The sequence below is a fragment of the Onychostruthus taczanowskii genome, unplaced genomic scaffold, assembly GCF_017590055.1.
Source record: "Onychostruthus taczanowskii isolate IOZ18803 unplaced genomic scaffold, ASM1759005v1 scaffold74, whole genome shotgun sequence".
Taxonomy (NCBI): Eukaryota; Metazoa; Chordata; class Aves; order Passeriformes; family Passeridae; genus Onychostruthus; species Onychostruthus taczanowskii.
The window spans coordinates 751,418-775,104 of NW_024505229.1; the positions used below are offsets into that span (position 1 = coordinate 751,418).

The 23,687-nt window shown below is 54.8% G+C and overlaps 1 protein-coding gene across 2 annotated transcripts in view; it reads left to right on the forward strand.

Moving 5' to 3' along the window:
• The first annotated feature begins 237 nt into the window (after positions 1-237).
• The window catches only part of CDK18 (cyclin dependent kinase 18), a 34,663-nt gene continuing 11,213 nt past the window's right edge, over positions 238-23,687 (forward strand). For both annotated transcript variants that reach the window (XM_041422638.1, XM_041422639.1), the window contains exons 1-2: positions 238-280; positions 19,905-20,059. In XM_041422638.1, the coding sequence (XP_041278572.1) occupies positions 19,936-20,059 (124 nt within the window). In that variant the 5' untranslated portion in view covers positions 238-280; positions 19,905-19,935. The remainder of the gene's footprint in view (positions 281-19,904; positions 20,060-23,687) is intronic.

A 23,687-nucleotide genomic window follows, 5' to 3' on the forward strand; every position in this document is an offset into this window, starting at 1 on the left:
TTCCTGCTCCGGCACCAGCACCGGCTCCTCTCGCGTGCTCCGGCACCGCTCCAACCCTCTCCTGCTCCGGTACCGGCTCCGGCATCCGCCCCGCTCCGGTGCCGGCACCGCTCCAGCCGCTCTCCGGTGCCGGTCCCGCTCCGGTGCCGGCCCCGCTCCGCTCGCAGCCCGGCCCCGTTCCCGGAGCGGCCCCTGCTCTGCCCGCAGCACCGCCCCTGCTCTGCCCCGCAGGAAGGAGGAAGGGACACGGCAGGAGGGAGAGCGACCTGCTCGGCGGCCGGTGAGTGCCGGGGTGACCCCGCCGCGGGCCGGGGACCCTGCCGGTTCCCCCAGCCCCTCCGGGGACCCTGCCAGTCCCCCCAGCCCCTCCGGGGACCCTGCCAGTCCCCCCAGCCCCTCCGGGAGTCCTGCCCGCTCCCCCAGCCCCTCCGGGAGCCCTGCCCGCTCCCCCAGCTCCTCCGGGGACCCTGCCAGTCCCCCAGCCCCTCCGGGGACCCTGCTAGTCCCCCCAGCCCCTCCGGGCACCCTGCCCGCTCTCCCAGCCCCTCCGGGGACCCTGCCCGTCCCCCAGCCCCTCCGGGGACCCTGACAGGCCCCCAGCCCCTCCGGGGTCCTGCCCGTCCCCCCAGCCCCTCCGGGAGCCCTGCCCGCTCCCCCAGCCCCTCTGGGGACCACCACCGCTGCCTTTGGGGCTGGCGGGGCACAAAGTGCGAGGGGAGGGGAGAGTTGGAGTTGGAGGGACGGAGAGGGAGGGTTCAGCTCGGCACGGTTTGTGGCTTGGTGCTCCCTGGTGAGGGAGATTCCTGCGCGTGTTTGGTCCTAAATCTGTTTCAGGGAGCCCAGGTCAAGCCCAGTATTGGATTTTGATGGGCATCCCTGGGTGGGTCCCGCTGTGAGGGGTCTGGGGGGATTCTTTCAGTGTGGAAGTGCCCGGGGGTGACACCCAGGGTCTGTGCGGTGGGTGGGAGGGAGCCCTGCCCCGGGCTGGCAGCTCGGCATTCCCCTGGCGCTGCAGTTTTTGGCGGCTGTCACAATCAGCTGCATCTCTCCAGCGCTGCCTGTTGCTGTGACAAGTTCCCGGGGGTGTGCCCCAGAATGTGTCCCCCTCTTTGTCCCCAGACAGCCCCTTGGGAGCTGCCCTCCGTGCCAGGGCAGCCTGAAAAGCTTTAACAGCCTCATCTCTCGGTGAAAACAAGCTGGGCTGAGCGTGTTGGCACAATGGTGGCATCAGCTCTGAGAGGAAGAAAAAAATCAGGGTCAGGCCTGGGGCTGCTGGCGCTGGGTTTTGTGCTGTGCATCAAGGAAAGCAGCGGTGCAATGTGATGTGTGCTGGGCTTGGAGAAGGTGCCTGAAGGGGGAAAAGCTTTGAACAAGCATCAGGCAGAAAGTTGGAGCCTCTGGATGAGGTTTGTGAAAGGGCAAGAGCCGTCAGACAGGGCCCTGCAAGGAACTGGGATTAATTAATTCCCTCCTCGGTGGTGTGGGGCAGATTTGGGGTGTGGATCTGGGATGTACCAACACGTGGGGCTGAGATGTGGTCAGTGCAAGCAGAGTCCTGTTCTCCAGCCTCACGAGGCTGTGACAGCGCCTGTGGGGCAGGGGAGAGGTCGGGAACAGCAGTTCCCATGATCCTGAAGAGATTCCCTCCAGGAATCTGGCCATCGGGTACTGGATATGGTGTCAGCAGGGTTCCCATGATCCTGAAGAGATTCCCTCCAGGAATCTGGCCATGGGTAATGGACATGGTGTCAGCAGGCACACACAGGTGGCACAGAAATCTCAGTGCATTTGTGGTGTGGAGCATCCTTTCCTCCCTAGAAAAAGGTGGGAGGGATGTCCAAGAGTCCCAGAAGGAAGAGGCAGGAATAGGAAGGCACCTGGCTCACCCCATCCATGGAATTTCCTCAGTGTGTGAGGCACCCAGCTCAGCGTTTGCTGATTTCCAGGCTCTCTGTCATGCCAGAAGATTTCTGAGCAAGTTTTGGTGTCCGTGCTCTAGGCAGGGCTCACAGATTTGGTCCCAAGTTCCCAGGCTTACTCACTCACTCATGCTGGAAAATATCAGTACCATGTCCAAATGGGAGCAGTTAATGAATGAGTAGTGGAACAGCCTCGCCAGAAATCCTGGGAGTTCCTCCTCTCCCATCCTGCTGGGATAGAGAGAAAGAGAGAAAAAATTACAACTAATGAGGGCTCTGGAGATCTCCCCCTGTCCATGGCCTTGCCACGGATTCTGCCTGGCCTTGGCCACGTCACCGCCGTGTCCCCACGTCTGAGTTCCCCCATCTGGTAACTCCTGACCTTGCTTTGTTCTCAGGGCTTTGCTCCCTGAGCTCTGCAGAGCTCTGGGGTGCTGGCAGGGATGGGAAGCACTGAATCCTCATCTCCGCGCCGTGGAGGCCCCTTTCACTGAGGCAGCTCTTTGTGGAGCCCTGAATGGACCCTTCAGAGAGGCTGTGCTGGTGACAGAGCGACAGAGGGAAGGGATGGTGTCACACATTGCTAGTTACAGGTGGCTGAAGTGCAGCTGGCTGCTTTTTATTGGCTTCCAAATGAGCTGCTTTAAATCTTGAGCTGCTGCCTCTCGTGAGCATTCCTTGCCAGTGTCACTTGTCCCCTGGGGACAGGCTGGGGTGCACAGGGTGCTGCAGGGGACAGTTTTTGCCTTCCCCCGCTGGCACTGGACCCAGAGCAGGCAGATGGGAGCAGCTGCATTTTGCACAGGGGTAAAACACAGAGGCAAAACGGCTCAGGGTGCTACAGGGAGCTCAGCTGAGTTTTGATCTCCCAAATCCATGAGGATTCTTCCATTTTCCCTGTTCCACCAGCTGGTCAGGCAGAACCCTGGGTGTCCACTCACCACGTGCATTAAAATATCCACGTTGCAGTTTCTACTGAGACCATCATCCCCTCGGTCCAGCCTTCTGAGAGAAATGAATGTTTGGTCAATGCCTGTAAACCCTGGGACATTCCTCTGGCTTGCACAGAGCTGAGGTTTGGGCCAGGAGGGCTGAGAATCTCCAGAAAAGCTGGGATCTGTTTGTTTGGAGTCATGTCCAAGAAGAGTAAGAGTTTCCAAAAGGGCTTAGGCTCAGTAGGAGCCTCCCAGATTCTCCTTCCATCCTCAGGGAAATCGAGGCAGCTTCTTCAGGCAGCAGGACAGGGGAGCTTGGCTCAGCTCAGAGGAGATCCCAAGCCTGGAACGAGTTCTGCTCTAATTCATGTGCTGACACCCCAAAAGCTCAGCTCAGCTGGGCTGGGTTTGCCTCTGTGCAGGCAGGGAAGCGATGAGAGGGCTCTGTTGGAGAAGGGCCTTTGCTGGCAGTGAACCCAATCCAGGCAGAGCTTTGCCCTGCCGGGTTTGCTCTCCTCTAAATCCACTGGCTCCTGCTGTTTGTCCAGGAAACCTGATGGCAGGAAGCAGCCTGTTGATGGATGTGGCCCAGATCCCAATCTGGTGAACAATTAACTTTGCAGAGTAATCAGCTCGAGCATCTTTTGCCCTCTCCCAACCTCCCAGCCCAGCGTTCCTTCCAAGGCAGCAGCGTTTTGCCCGCAGCCAGTGCTGCTCATCTGCTGCTTGTTTGCTCAGTCGCTCCCAATCTCTGGCTCCTATCTCTTTTCTGGCTGGAAGAGAAACTGCTGCTGGGATGATTTTCGAGGCACGGAGCAGTGTGGGAAGCCCTGGCACAGAGGGCTGGGGTTCATCTGTGCTGCTGCCACCGCTGTCACCTCTCATCTGTCTGCTTGTCCTTCACCTCCCTCCCTCCACGCAGCTCCTTCCAAGCCCAACCTCAGACCTTTCCCTTTCCTCCTGCTTTTCCCTGCTCTTTCAGGGACGAGCTCCAAGCCACCACAGGATTTTCCCAGCCTAATTCCCCACCGGGAATTGCCCACATCTCTTCCTGATCCCTGCTGGAGGTCTGGGTGTTCCTTCCCACACCTGAGCAGGGGCTCTGGGTGCGGAGTGCAGCTCCAGGGGGAGGCAGGACCTGCGGGGATGCAGCTCGGGAAGCAGGAGGATGCTCCAGGCACTCGCTCCAGCGAGCTGGATCCCGCTGCCAGCACCAGCAATTCCACCTTTGGTTGTGGCTTTTGTTTTCTGCCACCCCAGGGGTGCTGGGGGCAGGAATAACTTGGGAAGTGTTCAGAGAGGGGTGTCTGAGCTGCTGTTTGCAAGGATTGCTGCTTTTTGGGATCCAGGAGCACTCAGATGGGACATTTCAGGGATCTCAGCTGGGTTTGTTTCCTTTTCCTTGCCCTGTGTGGGTTCAAACCAGGAACAATTCCTCGTTTGTCACCGTGACCCCTCCATCCCTGGGGCCTGCGGGCACTGCCACAACAAAAATCGCAAACTGAGTGGCAAATTCCCAATCCAGAGCTGTCAGAGCTCGGTCCCTGTCACCTCTGCTGGGACACCTGGGTCACCTGAGCTGCTGCTGAGGTGCAGAGAGGGGGAAAACAGGAGGGAGTGGGGTTGGAATCGCTGCCCTTTCCTGAGTGCCTGGGAAGGGAGAGCTCCTGTGGGCTGCTAATGAGGACACTCCAATTAATGGCATTTTCAGTTCGTTATTTTGTTAGTTTTTAATTTTTTCATGTTTTCCCTTATTAATTTTATTGGTGACACCCAAAAGTTCCACCCTTGCACCGCCCTTGTCATCTTCATTTATCAGCTGAGAAACTGAGGCACGGAGTTTATTCCTGGGGTTGGGAAAATCCCATCACTGGCAGCTCTGGATCTCAACCCTGAGGCCTAAAACTCTCTCCAGGATGTGTTGGTCTGAATCAAACAGCTCCTGTCTCGCTGTGCTCTGGGTTTTATGAATTTAATTCATCTTTTGGGCACCTTCTCAGTGTTTTTATTATTGAAGCCTCTCCATGAACCCTCTCCCTCTCTTCCTTCCCCATCTCTGAAATCCTCAGCCATTTCCTTTAAAACAACCCAAATTTTCCCAGCTGCAGTGGGGCAGGCCACTGGCTTTGAGCAGTTTTCTGTGGTGATTTTGCCTTGAATCGTTCCATTTAAAAGGAGAGGCTGCTGAAGCCAACCATAAACACTGAAACCCCCAAAGAAATCAAAATGTGCCTTTTTTGGGAAGCAGGAAAACATTCCCAGCGTTCCTTATATTTCTGCTCTGTCTCCATTTTTATTTTAATGGTTTATTTTCTATTAATTATTCAGGTAGCATTTATGTGCTGGTCACTCAGGGGCTGGGATTCCTGATTCTGGGGGGATTTATCCTCAAAACACCCCCAGCTTTTCCCTCTCTCCTGTTGCTCCCAGCACTTCCCACTCTTGGAGCCGTGGCTTTTTTTAGTTGCTAAATCTGACAAGGTTTGTGAGCAGGAGCCTTGATTCTGCACTCGGGAACACGCACAGGAATATAAATTCAGCATTTTGAGAGGTTTTTTTCCTGCATTCCAGCATGGAACATCACCTGGAGCTTGGATTTATGCCATCTATGACTGGAATTATTGGGTGGAAAACCTTTTAGATTGGTGGTTTATGGGCCAAGCCTGTGCTGGAGCAAATGTAGATCCAGAGGGACTTTCAGGAGATCTCAGAAACTGAGGATCCAGCCCTGATCCAGTAGATCCATGATCCATAAACAACAGAACCAAGGAAATGGTCTTGGTGTGTCTGGGGACTGTGAAGAGGAGGAGGAGGAGGCAGAACTGGAGGTTTTGGTTATACCCAGACTGTGTCTGGTCCAAATTAAAATGCAAGGAGAGTCTCTGTGTGCCCAAACCGAATTGAACAAATCAGCCAACGCACCACACACCCTGCCTGCCATGTCCTCTGCCTGAGCAGGGGCTCCCAAAGGCCTGGGGAGAGCAGGAGCAGCAGGAGCTGTCCCATTCCTGTCCCATCATTGTCTCATTGCTGTCCCATCTCTGTCCCATCTCTGTCCCATCACTGTCTCATTGCTGTCCCATTGCTGTCTCATCTCTGTTCATCATTGTCCCATTGCTGTCCCATTGCGAGGCAGAACTGGAGGTTTTGGTTATACCCAGACTGTGTCTGGTCCAAATTAAAATGCAAGGAGAGTCTCTGTGTGCCCAAACCGAATTGAACAAATCAGCCAACGCACCACACACCCTGCCTGCCATGTCCTCTGCCTGAGCAGGGGCTCCCAAAGGCCTGGGGAGAGCAGGAGCAGCAGGAGCTGTCCCATTCCTGTCCCATCATTGTCCCATTGCTGTCCCATCACTGTCTCATTGCTGTCCCATTGCTGTCTCATCTCTGTTCATCATTGTCCCATTGCTGTCCCATTGCTGTCCCATCATTGTCCCATCATTGTCCCATCTCTGGAATATAAATTCAGCATTTTGAGAGGTTTTTTTCCTGCATTCCAGCATGGAACATCACCTGGAGCTTGGATTTATGCCATCTATGACTGGAATTATTGGGTGGAAAACCTTTTAGATTGGTGGTTTATGGGCCAAGCCTGTGCTGGAGCAAATGTAGATCCAGAGGGACTTTCAGGAGATCTCAGAAACTGAGGATCCAGCCCTGATCCAGTAGATCCATGATCCATAAACAACAGAACCAAGGAAATGGTCTTGGTGTGTCTGGGGACTGTGAAGAGGAGGAGGAGGAGGCAGAACTGGAGGTTTTGGTTATACCCAGACTGTGTCTGGTCCAAATTAAAATGCAAGGAGAGTCTCTGTGTGCCCAAACCGAATTGAACAAATCAGCCAACGCACCACACACCCTGCCTGCCATGTCCTCTGCCTGAGCAGGGGCTCCCAAAGGCCTGGGGAGAGCAGGAGCAGCAGGAGCTGTCCCATTCCTGTCCCATCATTGTCTCATTGCTGTCCCATCTCTGTCCCATCTCTGTCCCATCACTGTCTCATTGCTGTCCCATTGCTGTCTCATCTCTGTTCATCATTGTCCCATTGCTGTCCCATTGCTGTCCCATCATTGTCCCATCATTGTCCCATCTCTGTCCCATCATTGTCCCATCTCTGTGCCATCATTATCCTGTTGCTATCCCATCACTGCCCCATCTCTGTCCCATATTGTCCCATGCTGTCCTTCACTGTCCCATCACTGTTCCATCACTGCCTCATCTCTGTCCCCTCACTGCCCCATTGTTATCCCATCACTGCTCCACCTCTGTCCCCTCACTGCTCCATCACTGTCCCATCTCTGTCCTGTCACTGTCCCATGCTCTCCCATCCACTGCTCCATCTCTGTCCCGTCCCTGCTCCATCACTGTCCCATTGTTATCCCATTTCTGTCCCATGCTGTCCCACCTCTGTCCTGTCACTGTCCCATCGCTCCCGTGGGTGCCCTGTCCCTGCAGAGCCTGACTGGGATCTTCTGGGTTCCCCCAAATTCCCCACCCAGGGATGGGCAGAGCCATTTCCTCAGAAAAGTGCCTGGAAAAGGCTCAATTGGGGCATTTTAATTCCAGGCAAACACAGCAGAGCATCCGAGGGGGAAGGAGCATTTTAATAAATTACCATTAGCAGCACATGTGCTGTTTAAGCATTTAATCCCTCCCAATCCCCCCTGATTAATGATTAATTGTGCCACTAATTATGCTATCATAGCGTGGCAGGCCCAGCCTGCAGCAGGCACAGGCAGCCACACCAGTGCTGAACCACATCACAACTGGGAGCACTGGGAGGCCCTGCTGAGAGAGCCTGGGCCAAAATCCCTCCTCTATTCAAACCTCAGGGTTATAATCCTGCCTTATCTCCAGCTTTCCTTATCAGCTGGGAGGCAGGAGAGGAGGATTGGATGCACTTGGAACGGCCCTGCTTGGTGCCATCCCTTTTTTAGTGTGGATTTTCCTCCACTCCTGTGAAAACCACATGGAAATTCCTTTATGTTTTGATTTGGAGCGAGGGGAAAAGCACAGTATTTGAATTAATTTTCATTATTTTCTGCTGCTGATGCCTCTTTTATGCACAGAAGGCTGCAGTGTCCAAGCCTCTCCTCTCCCTGACAGAGTCTAAGGCCCTGCTCGGTGTCATCCCTTTACCACTCCTGTGAAAACCACATGGCAATTCCTCTATGTTTTCATTTGGAGTAGGGGAAAAAGCACAATATTTGAATTTATTTCCATTATTTTTACGTTTCTGATGCCTCTTTAATGCACAGCAGGCTGCAGTGTCCAAGGCCTCTCCCTGACAGTGTCCAAGGCCCTGTTCAGTGTCATCCCTTTTTTATTCTGCATTTTCCTCCACTCCTGTGAAAACCACATGGAAATTCCTTTATGTTTTGATTTGGAGTGAGGGGAAAAGCACAATATTTGAATTTATTTTCATTATTTTCCACTGCTGATGCCTCTTTTATGCACAGCAGGCTGCAGGCCAGTGCCTCTCTCCCTGACAGTGCCCAAGGCCCTGCTCGGTGTCATCCCTTTGTCAGTGTGGATTTTCCTCACTCCTGTGAAAACCACATGGAAATTCCTTTACGTTTTGATTTGGAGTGGGGAGAAAAGCACAATATTTGAATTTATTTCCATTATTTTTACATTTTTGATCCCTCTTTAATGCACAGCAGGCTGCAGGCCAGCACCTCTCCCTGACAGTACCCAAGGCCCTGCTCGGTGTCACCCCTTTTTTACTCCACTCCTGTGAAAACCACATGGAAATTCTTCTATGTTTTCATTTGGATTGGTGGGAAAGCACAATATATGAATTTATTTCCATTATTTTTACATTTTTGATCCCTGTTTTATGCACAGCAGCCTGCAGGCCAGTGCCTCTCTCCCTGACAGTGCCCAAGGCCCTGCTCGGTGCCATCCCTTTTTCAGTGTGGATTTTCCTCCATTCCTGTGAAAACCACATGGAAATTCCTTTATGTTTTGATTTGGAGTGGGGGGAAAAGCACAATATTTGAATTTATTTCTGTTATTTTCCTGTGAAAACCACATGGAAATTCATCTGTGTTTTGATTTGCAGTGGGGGGAAAAGCACAGTATATGAATTTATTTCCATTATTTTCCGCTTCTGACGCCTCTTTTACGCAGCCGGGCTGCAGTGTCCAAGGCCTGAGGGCCCAGACATGACTTTTCCTGGGGAGATCCCTCTCTTTCCCTCTGTTATCTCGCTCTGGGCTCTGTTATCTCTCCAAGGCTTGAGCAGGAACCAGCCTGGCTTGTCAAGGACAGCGGGGCTTCCTCCCCCAGTGAGGCTTTTATAGCAGAGAGAAGCTGGGTTTGGAGTGAAGTGAAAAAAATGTTTTAAGATAAAATATTAAAATATTATTAAATAAATAATATAAAATATAAAATTTAATAATATTAATTAATATTAACATTAATATTATTTATTTTAAAACTATTAAATATATTTAATAAACTATAAAAATATAAAAAAGATAAAAATATAATATACAAAGAAATTAATATAAAATATAATAAAAGTATTAAAATATTAAAAGGAAAATTCATTATTTTCAACCCCACCAATGTATCTGCTTTGTCTACAAGTGACACCACAGCTTTGAGGACACGGGGCTGGCCTTGGCGGGGTGGCACAGATGGCATTTACAGTTTAACGAGGAGCAAGGTTTATCCAAACACTCCGTGCTCACCCGGGCTCCCAGACAGGCCTGAAACGTTTCCTCCCAGGAAAGGGATCAGAGCTTGCACTGAGGCAGGAATAATCTGTTTATTGCACTTGGGATCTCTCTATTCTGTTGCCTTTTTCTTAACTTGGAAGTCAAATTGGAGATAATTTTAATAAGGAGGTAACATAAAACTGGATTTTTATTTGAAGGTTTTCAGGGGCAGTTATGGAAAAATGTTTGGAAAAGTTTAATGTTTTAGGGGAAAAGTTTAGTATTTATTTTTATAGGTTTTAGGAAATTAGCTCAGTGGGATAGAAACTCCTGATCCCCAGCTAGGGCAAGGGCTGGGATTGTGGATTTTTATTTGAAGGTTTTCAGGGGCAGTTATGGAAAAATGTTTGGAAAAGTTTAATGTTTTAGGGGAAAAGTTTAGTATTTATTTTTACAGTTTACAGTTTTAGGAAATTAACTCAGTGGGACAGAAACTCCTGATCCCCAGCTGGGGCAAGGGCTGGGATTGCTGGAATACCAAGCTCTTTCTTGCTCCAAGGTCAGGGCTAATAAAACTCAGGAAACATTATTTTTGAAGTCTCACTCTTCAGAGTCAGAGTTCCAACATGGGATGATCCCTTCCCTCACCTGGGAACAGCAGAAATTCCTGATCCCCAGCTGGGACAAGGACTGGGATGATCCCTTCCCTCACTGGGGAAGCAGAGCCAGGCCAGGAGGATCTCACAGACCCCACAGGTCCCCCAGACTCCACAGACCCCACAGATCCTATAGACCCCCCAGATCTCACAGATCCCCCAGACCCCACAGATCCCACATCTCACCCAGCTGGGGCTCTGAGATCATCAGGATGAGGAAGGGTCGGGATGAAAGGTTTTGCAGGATTTCCCTTTCTAGGAGAGAGAGAGATCCAAAAATAATTATATTTATGTATTTATTTAAATAAAAGAAATACTGATCACAGCTCCTGCTGTGCTTGGAAACCCTCTGGTCCCTCAAACATTGGCTCCTCCTCGCCCCTCTCCCTGTGGCTGCTTTTCCTTCCCATCCGAGGGGGAAATATGGGATATTCCCACATACAGCACAGGGCCCTGGGAGGATGGGTGCAGGGCTGGTTTAAGGTTTAATCCCAGCTTAGTGCAGTCAGGGCAGGAGCCTGGCAGGGTTTGCTCCCTCCCTCCCAACCACGTGACCCTCGCAGGGCTTTAAATAAATCAGATTTCCAGGGGGTTTTGTGCCTTTAATGCCAAACTGTGGCACTGCTGCTCCAGAGCTTTGTCCTGGGGGAAGCCCAGGCCATGGCTGGGACTGGGAGTGACAGGAGTGGGGACAGGAGCACCTTCCCCTCTCATTCCATCCCTGCTCTGCAGGAAGATCTGTTCCAGGGTGATTTGGGGTGGTTTAGGAGCAGTGGCAGCTCTGAGGAGCTGCTGGAGCAGAGCTGGCATCCTGCTGGGAGAGGAGGGAGCTTTAATCCCATGTGAAATCTTTCCAGCTCTTCCTCCAGGATGTGGAAATCCAGGTGTCTCCAGGCTGTGGAGCGAAACAGGCAGAGATTTCAGGGTTTTTTCCAAGTCCTTTTGTCAAGACAAAACATTTCCAGTCTCTTCGAAAACCCATGGCAAAGAGCCGAGCTCTTAATTGCTCCGAGTGCTCATGGTGCTGCTGCTGCTCCACAGAAATGTGGGGTTTTGTTTAGATTCCAGCTGTTTTGTGGGGTTTTTTTTCCCTGGGAAATTTAATCCTGTCCAGGGCCTTTGAGGCCAGGATCCCTCTGGAAAGGCTTTTCCCAAGGATCTGGCTTCCCCTTCTTCTCTGCACCCTTTGTGTGCTGCTCTTTGTCCTCCTCCTTTCCCATGTGCCAGAGGTGGCTGCATTTCTCAAATTCCACGGGGCTATCTGGTGTCCAGGATGTCATTCCTGGTGCTTTAAATATCTTTTGGGAAAAGGGAGCTGGGCTGGGATCCCTGTGCTCAGCTGTCCCTGAGATTTCCCACTGCCGGCCCTCCCTTCAGGCAGTGCAGGGCACCTGCTGATCCAGAGGCTGTGAGTCCCTGAGTGCAGAGATCCTCAGAATCCTCGGAATTATGTCTGAGGGAGAAATTCCTGCTCAGAGTTTTGCTGATATTTCCCACTGCTGGCCCTTGGGCAATGCAGGGCACCTGCTGATCCAGGGGCTGTGAATCCCTGAGTGCAGGGATCCTCAGAATCCTCAAAATCCTCAGAATTCTCAGAATCCTCAGAATTGTGTCCAAGGGAGAAATTCCTACTCAGAGTTTTGCTGACATTTCCCACTTCCAGCCCTTCTGGAGCAAACCAACAGTGCAGGGCACCTGCTGATCCAGGGGCTGTGAATTAAATATCTTTTGGGAAAAGGGAGCTGGGCTGGGATCCCTGTGCTCAGCTGTCCCTGATATTTCCCACTGCTGGCCCTTCAGGCAGTGCAGGGCACCTGCTGATCCAGGGCTGTGAATCCCTGAGTGCAGGGATCCTCAGAATCCTCAAAATCCTCAGAATTCTCACAATCCTCAGAATTGTGTCCAAGGGAGAAATTCCTGCTCAGAGTTTTGCTGATATTTCCCACTGCTGGCCCTTGGGCAATGCAGGGCACCTGCTGATCTGGGGCTGTGAATTCCTGAGTGCAGAGATCCTCAGAATCCTCAGAATTCTCACAATCCTCAGAATTATGTCCGAGGGAGAAATTCCTGCTCAGAGTTTTGCTGACATTTCCCACTTCCAGCCCTTCTGGAGCAAACCAACAGTGCAGGGCACCTGCTGATCCAGGGGCTGTGAATCCCTGAGTGCAGGGATCCTCAGAATTCTCAGAATTGTGTCAGAGGGAGAAATTCCTGCTCAGAGTTTTGCTGACATGTCCCACTGCTGGCCTTTGAGCAGTGCAGAGCATCTGCTGATCCGGGGCTGTAAGTTCCTGAGTGCAGGGATCCTCAGAATCCTCAGAATCCTCAGAATGCAGGCTGCTCCCACCCTGGGGATGCTGCACGTACCAGGGAAGCGCTGACACGACCCCGGCAGGGTGGGGACAATGCGAGCCCTGAGCTCCCCCAGCCCTGGGCTGGCCAGACCGGCCAGCAGTGGCCCCATTGTTGCTCCAGCTGAGCACTGGCCACTTCTCCCAGGTTAGGGAATAAGTGCCCAGTGTTCTGAGCTGCTGGAATAATGGCTGGCATTGGGATGCCTCGCTCAGAGCTGCCCTGAGCTCACCAGGAGCCGAGGGAGAGCTGAGGGCACAGAGAAAGGCAAAATATCCCGGGGCAGAACAAAGGTCCTCTGTGTGCTCCCGTTACTGGGCTCCTTGTCAGCTCCAAAGCAGAGTGGGAATGTGCACCCAGCACAGGGCTTCCCTTCCCTCCCATCCCTGCAGCCAGCACAGGTTGGAATCCCATCCCTGGGAGTAGCCAGGGGCAGCTTGGAGCAGCCTGGGATGGTGGAAGATGTCCCTGCTGATGGAGATGGGATGGGCTCTAAGATCCCTGCTGATGGAGATGGCATGGGCTCTAAGATCCCTGCTGATGGAGATGGGATGAGCTCTAAGGTCCCTGTCCATGGAGATGGGATGGGCTCTAAGATCCCTGTCCGTGGAGATGGGATGAGCTCTAAGGTCCCTGTCCATGGAAATGGGATGGGCTCTAAGATCCCTGTCCATGGAAATGGGATGAGCTCTAAGGTCCCTGTCCATGGAGATGGGATGGGCTCTAAGATCCCTGTCCGTGGAGATGGGATGAGCTCTAAGGTCCCTGTCCATGGAGATGGGATGGGCTCTAAGGTCCCTGTCCATGGAAATGGGATGGGCTCTAAGATCCCTGTCCATGGAGATGGGATGAGCTCTAAGGTCCCTGTCCATGGAGATGGGATGGGCTCTAAGATCCCTGTCCATGGAGATGGGATGGGCTCTAAGGTCCCTGTCCATGGAAATGGGATGGGCTCTAAGATCCCTGTCCATGGAGATGGGATGAGCTCTAAGGTCCCTGTCCATGGAGATGGGATGGGCTCTAAGATCCCTGTCCATGGAAATGGGATGGGCTCTAAGATCCCTGTCCATGGAAATGGGATGGGCTCTAAGATCCCTGTCCATGGAGATGGGATGGGGGCTGTGAATCCCTGAGTGCAGGGATCCTCAGAATTCTCAGAATTGTGTCCGAGGGAGAAATTCCTGCTCAGAGTTTTGCTGACATGTCCCACTGCTGGCCTTTGGGCAGTGCAGGGCACCTGCTGATCCAGGGGCTGTGAATCCCTGAGTGCAGGGATCCTCAGAATTCTCAGAATTGTGTCCGAGGGAGAAATTCCTGCTCAGAGTTTTGCTGACATGTCCCACTGCTGGCCTTTGGGCAGTGCAGGGCACCTGCTGATCCAGGGGCTGTGAGTCCCTGAGTGCAGAGATCCTCAGAATCCTCAGAATCCTCAGAATGCAGGCTGCTCCCACCCTGGGGATGCTGCACGTACCAGGGAAGCGCTGACACGACCCCGGCAGGGTGGGGACAATGCGAGCCCTGAGCTCCCCCAGCCCTGGGCTGGCCAGACCGGCCAGCAGTGGCCCCATTGTTGCTCCAGCTGAGCACTGGCCACTTCTCCCAGGTTAGGGAATAAGTGCCCAGTGTTCTGAGCTGCTGGAATAATGGCTGGCATTGGGATGCCTCGCTCAGAGCTGACCTGAACTCACCAGGAGCCGAGGGAGAGCTGAGGGCACAGAGAAAGGCAAAATATCCCGGGGCAGAACAAAGGTCCTCTGTGTGCTCCCGTTACTGGGCTCCTTGTCAGCTCCAAAGCAGAGTGGGAATGTGCACCCAGCACAGGGCTTCCCTTCCCTCCCATCCCTGCAGCCAGCACAGGTTGGAATCCCATCCCTGGGAGTAGCCAGGGGCAGCTTGGAGCAGCCTGGGATGGTGGAAGATGTCCCTGCTGATGGAGATGGGATGGGCTCTAAGATCCCTGTCCATGGAAATGGGATGAGCTCTAAGATCCCTATCCATGGAGATGGGATGAGCTCTAAGGTCCCTGTCCATGGAAATGGGATGGGCTCTAAGATCCCTGTCCATGGAAATGGGATGAGCTCTAAGGTCCCTGTCCATGGAAATGGGATGGGCTCTAAGATCCCTATCCATGGAGATGGGATGAGCTCTAAGGTCCCTGTCCATGGAAATGGGATGGGATCTAAGGTCCCTGCTTGTGGAAATGGGATGGGCACCCCCCAGATTCCTCCTCCACTCCGGATCAAAAGCCAGAGGAGAGCACTCCACAACTCCCCTGATTTTAAAGAGATCAATGCAATGTTGGTTCTGCCCGGGGAGGTGGTGCAGTCACCATCCCTGGGTGTGTTTAACAAAGCCTGGATGTGGCACTGGGTGCCAGGGTTCAGTTGGGGTGTTGGGGCTGGGCTGGACTCCACTCCATGATCTTGAAGGTCTCTTCAACCTGGAGATTTTGTGAATTCCAGCGAGGTTGGTTGGGCCCTGGAGCCACACACAGCATTGCAGGATTGCCGTGTTTGCTGAGCAAATAAAAGCTCTGCGAGGAGCAGAATTCCCCATTTCTCCGGGCCTTGCAGGAGTGAATCGATGCCACCTCACAGCCAGGAGCACCGAGAGCTGAATGGGCCTTTTCAGTTTGCCTTGTAAACACAACTGGTAATCTCCCCGGGGATTAAAAAATAAATAAATAAACAAACAAAAACGGTTTAGAAGAAGCAAACTTTTCCTCTCTTTCGGCTGGGAAATGGGGGCAGGAATCTGGTAAAAGGGTAAGGAAAAATACAGAGAATTGATCATTTTTGAGCGGCAATAATTAGTGCTGGAAAGCTTTGCTTCCAAAGCCTGCTGGAGGAGGGAGGGGACAGTTCCACACTCTGGTGATGCCTAAAATACCTGGCTCAGGAATTCCAGAGCAGGGAAGCTGTAGAAAGGCAGGAGAGATCCATTCCCGGGGGGAACAGTTCACCGAGGAGCTGTAAAGGTGATTTCCGGACACAGCCTTGAGGGCAGCGTTTAAAGGATCGTTAATTCCTTGTCTGGCTCCCGTGAGGATCTTTCCCGCTGGGATTCACCTTTGGGGCTCTTTGAAGTGTTTCAGCCGGGTATTTATCTCCACCCCACTTCCAGTAAATGCAGATCACTCGCCCTGCTGGCTTTAATCCTGGCTTTTGGCCGGGTTCCAAGCCGGGTGATTTCATTTTTTTGCCCGTTGATGCCTAAATTCCTCATTGCCGTGCGAAATTGCTCCTTCCCTTCGTGTCCCGCCGTGCAACGTCATGTTCCTGCCTGCTGTTAATTATCCAGCTCTGCATCCCTGGCAGCATCCAGGGATTGCTCTAATTGTTCCTGCCAGGCTGTAAAACCAAAAGTGATGTCATCGCTTTGCTTAACAAGTGGCACTTTCCCTCCGAAAGTCAATAAACGCCACCGCTTCCTTTAGGACACTGTCGGGGGGGAAAAAAAAAACCAACAAAATTAAACAAAATTAAACACAAAACCCAACAAAATTAAACAAAATTAAACACAACAAAAGGCGGTCGCTAGGAGTTCTTCCTTGGAAACCCGTGCCGGGGACAGCAGCTGTAAAATGGGATTTCTTTCTCCCACAAGGAATGCGGCTGGAGGGTGGGTGAAGCTCCGGGAACCCCGGGGAGCTGAGGGGCACCCCACATTGCCCGGCCAGACCCTAAATTCCCCCTGGGACCCCACATTTCCTGCCCCAGCCTGACCCCACATTCCCCCTGGCAGCAAGGTTGTGGGTAAACAAATTGCAGCAAATCCCAGCTTTGGGATCCTGTATCCCTATGGGACAGGGTGAGTTCCTGTCGGGGAAGGAGCTGAGGGCAGAGGACAAGGACAATCCCATAAATCCCCAATCACAATCCCATAAATCCCAGCTTTGGGATCCTGTGTCCACATGGGACAGGGTGAATTCCTGTCAGGGAAGGAGCCGAGGGCTGAGGACACGAACAGTCCCATAAATCTCAGCTCACAGTCCCATAAATCCCAGCTTTGGGATCCTGTATCCATATGGGACAGGACAAATTCCTGTTGGGGAAGGAGAATTCCTCTTGGTGAGAATTCCTGTTGGGGAAGGAGAATTCCTCTTGGTGAGAATTCCTCTTGGTGAGGAGCTGAGGGCTGAGGACAAGCACAATCCCATAAATCCCATAAATCCCAGCTCACAATCCCGTAAATCCCAGCTTTGGGGTCCTGTATCCGAATGGGACAGGGGGAGTTCCTGCTGGGGAGGAACCAAGGGCTGAGGACAAGCACAATCCCATAAATCCCAGCTTTAATGTGAACTCCCAGCAGCAGATCCCATTCAGGTCCAGGTGTAGCTGGAAAAATGAGCCCGGGGAGGCGAGACCAGGAGCAGGGAGCAGCTCGGGCGTGGCAGGAGAGGCTGCAGCGAGCCCGGGGCTATTTTTACCCCTCTCTCAGTTCCTCTCCTCTCCCAGGTTTATATTTAGCAGCCTGGAGCTGCTGGCATTCCTGCAGGAAGCAAAGGGGGGAAGGATCTGCATTTGTGGAGCAGTTTTGTGTCAGTGAGAAGCTGATTCCCTGATTCCATACACAGCTTTTTAGGGAGGGGAAGGGAGATGGAGACACCACTTCTCCTCATTTTCCTCATTCACCCGAGTGTCTTTCCTGTTCCCTGCATCTTTCCTGACCCACATTTGATCCTGACCAAAGGATCTAAGGAGGTTATGGATCGGCTCGGTGGGGGATGATCAAAGTTTTGCCAGATTGCTCAGCCAAACACCTTCCCAAGATCCCAGAATCCTGCTTGATGTCCTGCTCATCCCATTCCAGTCCCTGCCAGGCTGGGGCTTTGTCCCCAGTGCAGGACCAGGAGCTGGATTCACTTCTGGATCTCCTAAATATCCTCTGGAACCCAGAGCATCCCCGGTGCCACCTCTTCGCTGTGCCCGAGCACGTTCCTGCAGCGCTGGGAAAACATTCCAATGTCTGAGGCTGGAGTGGAGCTGCCTCAAACCCTCCTGCCTCCCTTCCCACCCCCGGCAAACCCCCCCAGCCCCGAGTCCAGGCGAGGCCGAGCCTTCGGCCTCGGGAATTGGCGGCGTGGAAGGCGCGAGCTGCGCGGGGGCGGCCGCTGCGTGCGAATTGCCGGGATTCAGGTGAATTCCCGGGGTTTTCAGGGGATTCACCCACTGCAGGGTGCCGTGCCTCACCGCAGAGCCTGGCAGGCGCCCAAGCGGAGTGTTTGTATTGCTGGCGGATAATCTTCTGAGCTTTCAGATGCAGGCACGCCGGGCCTGGTGTTGCCGTTGTCCTGGCGACGGGGATGCGGTGTGGGATCAGTCTGGAACGCTGCGATCGCCTTGGGCCGGGCTGATAAACCTGGGAGGGGGCTGGGGGGGCTCTGGGGACAGCCAGGGAAGAGCTGGAGTGGGGACAGCCAGGAGGAAGGGGCTGAGCCGCTCTGGGGATCCGGGGTATGCGGGAAAGAGCCGCTCCCTGTGGGGAGAAAAACATCCTTGAAAAGTTTTGGGGTCTGTTTGGTACCAAGGGGTGATCGTGCTCTTCAGATTGGGTTGGGGAGTGAGAGCAGTGTGCTGATAAGGTTGGGAGGGGGATGTGGGGCTCTGGGGACAGCCAGTGGGAAGGGGCCGAGCTGCTCCAGGGGTCTGGGATGTGCAGGCAAGAGTTACTCCCTGTGGGGGAAAAAATCATCTCTGAGAAGTTTTGGGGTCTGATTGTACTAAGGGGTGATTGAGATCTGCAGATTGGGTTGGGGGCTGAGAGCAGTGTTAGAGTCCAGGGTGGTGCTCATAAACCTGGGAGGGGGCTGGGGGGCTCTGGGGACAGCCAGGGAAGAGCTGGAGTGGGGACACTCAGGAGGAAGGGGCTGAGCTGCTCCAGGGGTCTGGGAGAAGGCACAGGATGGGCCAGAAAGAGCCGTTCCCTGTGGGGGAAAGATCATCCCTGAGAAGTTTTGGGGTCTGATTTTGCTCTTCAGATTGGGCTGGGGGCTGACAGCAGCCTTAAAATCCAGAGCTGTTCATGGAAAATCCTCTGGCAGGGAGGTTGGAGTGTCCAGAGGATGAGGGATGAAGGAGGAGCATCCCCACACTGCTGGGATTGGGAAGAGGAGAGGGACAGACCCAAACCTCCTGAGGCTGGAGGGGCAGAGCTGTGGCTGGCTGGGGGTGGGACACTGATGTCCCATCCCTGGCAGTGTCCAAGGCCAGGCTGGACGGGGTCTGCAGCAGCCTGGGACAGTGGAAGGTGCCCCTGCCCAGGGGTGGCATGAGATGAATCCCAAGGTCCCTCCAACCCAAACCGGTCTGGGATTCTGGGATTTTGTGTCTGTAAATCCAGGGAGTGCTGGATCCGTGCTGGATCCGTGCTGGGCAGGAGGAATTGCAGCGAGGCTGGAGCCCAAACCCAGCCCAGGCACAGGCAGCACTTCCAGCCTGATCCCGGCCCCGCTGAGCCTGGCAAGAGCCAAAGCAGGAAAGGCAAAGCCGCCTCCAGGGCGAGCCGAGCTCCCCGCTGGCCCCGCGGCTGCTCAGCCCCAGCCCCAGCCCCGAGGGTTTTCTTCCTTTAAGGGTTTTATTGCCTTAATCTGATCTGCGGTTAAGGCGATTCTGACGCCCAGCAGGAAGAGGCACCGGGAGCTGGGACCGAGCTGGGACCGAGCTGGGATGGAGCTGGGACCGAGCTGGGATGGAGCTGGGACCGAGCTGGGGTGGAGCTGGGATGGAGCTGGGATCTCGGAGCATCTCCCGGGGCTGGGACTCGGGGATCCCCCCTGCCCGTGCTGCCCCCACTCAGCACTTCGCTGCTGGCTCAGGAAGTCTTTGTTGCAAGGGCAAAGCCGAGGCCAGTGAGAGTAGAGGAGTCTCCTTTTCCAGTGAGAAACGCGAGACTGAGTCTTTTCCATCGCTGTTTTGTCTTTTTCTTGCGTTCCTTCTGTTTTCACCGTGCTTTCTCCCCTGTCCAGGCATTCCTGGAGTTTCCAAGGATGCCATACAGCACAGCCTGTGATTGAGTGTGCACAGCCCTGCTCTGGGCTCAAAAAAACCCCCACCCTTCCTGCACCTCCTGACCAAAGCCAGCTCTTAAAACCACGAGGAACCCAATTTCTGTGGCTCCTCTTCTGCTCTGACCCAGAGAAGGGATGTCCCCAGGGAGCCCTGGGGGAAAAATTCATGTCAGGACATTGCCAACCCCACAGAGCAGCAGCTGTGGGGTGAAAGTTTGGGTCGGGATACTGCCACCCCAAAGAACAGCAGCTGTGGGGTGAAAGTTGGGGTCAGGATGCTGCCAACCCCCAAAACCAGGAGCTGTGGGGCTGGGGTCCCATCGCGGTGTTGTCCAGCCCTCTGAGCCTGCTGTCCCCTTCCCCGCAGGGCTCTGCCGTCCCTGGCAGCACGAGGCAAGATGAACAAGATGAAAAACTTCAAGAGGAGGTTTTCGCTCTCGGTGCCGCGCACGGAGACCATCGAGGAGTCTCTGACGGAGTTCACGGAGCAGTTCAACCAGCTCAACAACCAGAGGAACGAAGGTGAGGAGCCCCTGGCTCCCTGCTCAGGCCCACCTGGGGTGGGTGAGAGCCTCTCCAGCCCTCCCCCGGGCACTCTGGGGTGTGTGGAAGTGTTCCCTTGTTCTCTGGGGGTGAATAACACCTCTGCGTTAAAGCTGCAGAGATTTATCCTTCACCAGGAAAGCCGGATGGGAGGGAAGGGAATTTGCACAAAATGGGGAGCTGTGGTTAAGGTGGAGCATGGGAAAGAGTGGGATCTCCCCCTGCTTCACCAAACGAGGGGGTGACCCCTGTGGGGGGCTCCAGGCTGATGTTCCCAAAGCCAAAGGGGCCGTTCTGTCCTGGACGGCACCCGGGGCTCGCTGGGGCTGCCTTTGCCCCTCCCTGCACGCTGGTTTTCAGCACACAGGGAGATGAGGGGTTAAATCCAAACCAGGCTTATCCCCTGAGCCAACACAGCCCGGAGCAGGCTGGGGCAGGGCCCAGGGAGATGAGGGGTTAAACCCAAAGCAGGCACATGCCCTGTGCAAACACAGCCCAGAGCAGGGCCCAGGGAGATGAGGGGTTAAATCCAAACCAGGCATATCCCCTGAGCCAACACAGCCCGGAGTAAGCTGGGGCAGAGCCCAGGGAGATGAGGAGTTAAATCCAAACCAGGCACATCCCCTGAGCCAACACAGCCCGGAGCAAGCTGGGGCAGGCTCGGGGATGCTGCAGGCGCTGGGAGCAGCCCGGCCAGGGCAGCCGTGCTCGGGCAGGCCGGGCTGAGCTTGGGCAGAGCCCGGGGAGCTGGGCAGAGCTGGGCTGAGCTTGGGCAGGGCTTGAGCAGAGCCCGGGGAGCTGGGCTGGGCTTGAGGAACTGGGCAGAGCTTGGGCAGAGCCTGGGCAGCCGGGCAGAGCTGGGCTGAGCTTGGGCAGAGCCTGGGGAGCCGGGCAGAGCTCTCAGAGAGCCGGGCAGAGCCGGGCTGGGCTCGGGGAGCCGGGCTGGGCTCGGGGAGCCGGGGTAAATCCCGGCCATGCCGCGCTGCCTCCTGCCAGCTGTGCCGCAGCCCGGCCCTTGCCGTGCCCTCAGCTCCCCTTCGGGCTCTGTTTGCCCTCTCTGAAGGGGGCTGAGCCCTGGTGGCAGTGCCTGGCACCGGCGCTGCCCGGCGGGGAGGGCCCGGCCGTGCCAGCCAGGCTGCCCGAGGATGCTGGAAGCTCCTCCAGAGCCGCCTCCCTCCCTCCCCAGGCTCTTCCTCATCTCTGCAGACACCCCAGCAGCACCCCGGGGCTCCTGCCTCACTCCCACACGCCTGCAGCCCTCACTGAGGGCGGTAATTAGACCTGAGCCGTTAATTAGCCGTGCAGGAGCTGTGGGGATAAAATGGGGCAGGGCTGAGGAAGTCCTGGGCACTGCTGTGGGATCTGGGCTCCTTATCTCCCCCTCCTTATCTCCTCTGCAAACCCCAGAGGTGATTTCCCTCTTATTCTGCTTTAATGAGACATCTCAAGCTCTTCCTTTGCCCTTGGGTGGCAAAAGGGTCGAGCAGGGTCTGCCAGCCCCCCTGGGCTCGTCTCTGAAGGGGGCTGAGCCCTGGTGGCAGTGCCTGGCACCGGCGCTGCCCGGCGGGGAGGGCCCGGCCGTGCCAGCCAGGCTGCCCGAGGATGCTGGAAGCTCCTCCAGAGCCGCCTCCCTCCCTCCCCAGGCTCTTCCTCATCTCTGCAGACACCCCAGCAGCACCCCGGGGCTCCTGCCTCACTCCCACACGCCTACAGCCCTCACTGAGGGCGGTAATTAGACCTGAGCCGTTAATTAGCCGTGCAGGAGCTGTGGGGATAAAATGGGGCAGGGCTGAGGAAGTCCTGGGCACTGCTGTGGGATCTGGGCTCCTTATCTCCCCCTCCTTATCTCCTCTGCAAACCCCAGAGGTGATTTCCCTCTTATTCTGCTTTAATGAGACATCTCAAGCTCTTCCTTTGCCCTTGGGTGGCAAAAGGGTCGAGCAGGCTCTGCCAGCCCCCCCATGGGCTTGGTGCTGAGGTAGCCAGGGGAGAACAGGAGCAGTGTGAGCCTGTGGCCAGGCCCAGGGCTGGCTCCATCACCCGAGGTGTGCACCAGCCTCTCACAGGGCTCGTGGGCAGTCCTGAGCTGAGTTTGGATCTCTCCAGGGGCTTGGTGCCCGTTTTCCAGCGGGAGAACCAAAGAGCAGAGGGGAAAAGTGACTTTGGTGCAGCTGTGGGGAGCAGAGCTGGGCCTGCAGCTGCTCCTGTGCTGCTCCTCTGCCCCAAACAGCTTTGCTTTTCCCTTCCTTCAGCATCTCTGGGGCTGTCCCCGGGCTCCCTGTGTCCCTGAACCCATCCTGGTGACAGCCAGGGGTAGCTCAGGTGATCACTGCTCCAGAGATGCCAGCAGGGATCAACACTCAGCTCTCCTTTCCTCACCTCCTGGGGCTCCTCAGGGAATTGCCTGGAGTTCCTTTTCCCTCCTTTTCCCTCCAGCCTCAGAAATCCCTGGCTCCCAGCGTTCCCAGGCTGCAAATCCCAAACCTTGGTGGCTCTAGTGCCCATCCCTGGGCAGCAGGAGGAGGCCAGGCCTCCTCAGGAATCACAAAATCAGGGAATAGTTTGGCTTGGAAGGGACCCCAAAGCTGCTCCCGTTGCAGTGAGCACAGTTCCACCATCCCAGGCTGCTCCAGAGCTGCTCTGGCTCCTGTGAGGGGACAAGCAGGGGACAAAGCTGCCCCACCTGGTGAGAAATCCCAGCCCTGCCTCCCCATCCCGTCATTCTCACAACCTCACCCCCAGAGATGCTGATAAAAAGTTCCACCATCCCAGGCTGCTCCAGAGCTGCTCTGGCTCCTGTGAGGGGACAAGCAGGGGACAAAGCTGCCCCACCTGGTGAGAAATCCCAGCCCTACCTCCCCATCCCGTCATTCTCACAGAGATGCTGATAAAAGGAGGAAAAACAGCTTGGGTTTGTTTTTTATTTTTTCCAGGCTGGAAAATCAAACAGCTTTCCAGCCTGGGCACATCCTGTCACCAGCAATGTCACCTTGGTGGAGCCTGAGTCTGATTTTATGGAGGGATCAGGGCCCTTGGTGGCTTTGATAAGAGCTGGGGGCGCCCAGCAGCAGCCCCCAAACACCTACAGCCTGTTCTGCCCTCCCAGACCACCCAAAATTCAGTGTCTGGGCTGGAAAGGGATAGACCAGAGCCAGCTCTGACCTGGGGAGCACCAAACCCTGAAGAAATGATGATGAGGGGGAGGAAGGAGGATGAAGAACCCAAGCTCAGAGCCTGGAGAGGAGAGCACGCACTCAGCAAAGGAATGAGAGTTGGAAGGCAGGCAGGCAGAGGAGGGTCCTGGCCCCTTTCCTTGGGAGATCAAAGCTGGTTTTGGCAGAGGAGGAGTTTAAATGTATTTATAAAAGGGCTGCCTGTGGCTGCTTTCCTTCTCTTTGATATGGCAGCAGCCTCCTTCTGTTCTGTGTCAGGGCTCCCCGGAATTCGGGAATGAATTCTGCCCGCCCACAGCTCCACCCTGAGCTCCCTGCAAGGTCCTGCAAGGTCCTGCCAGCTCACAGCTCCACCCTGAGCTCCCTGCAAGGTCCTGCCAGGTCCTGCCAGCTCACAGCTCCACCCTGAAGGTCCTGCAAGCTCACAGCTCCAC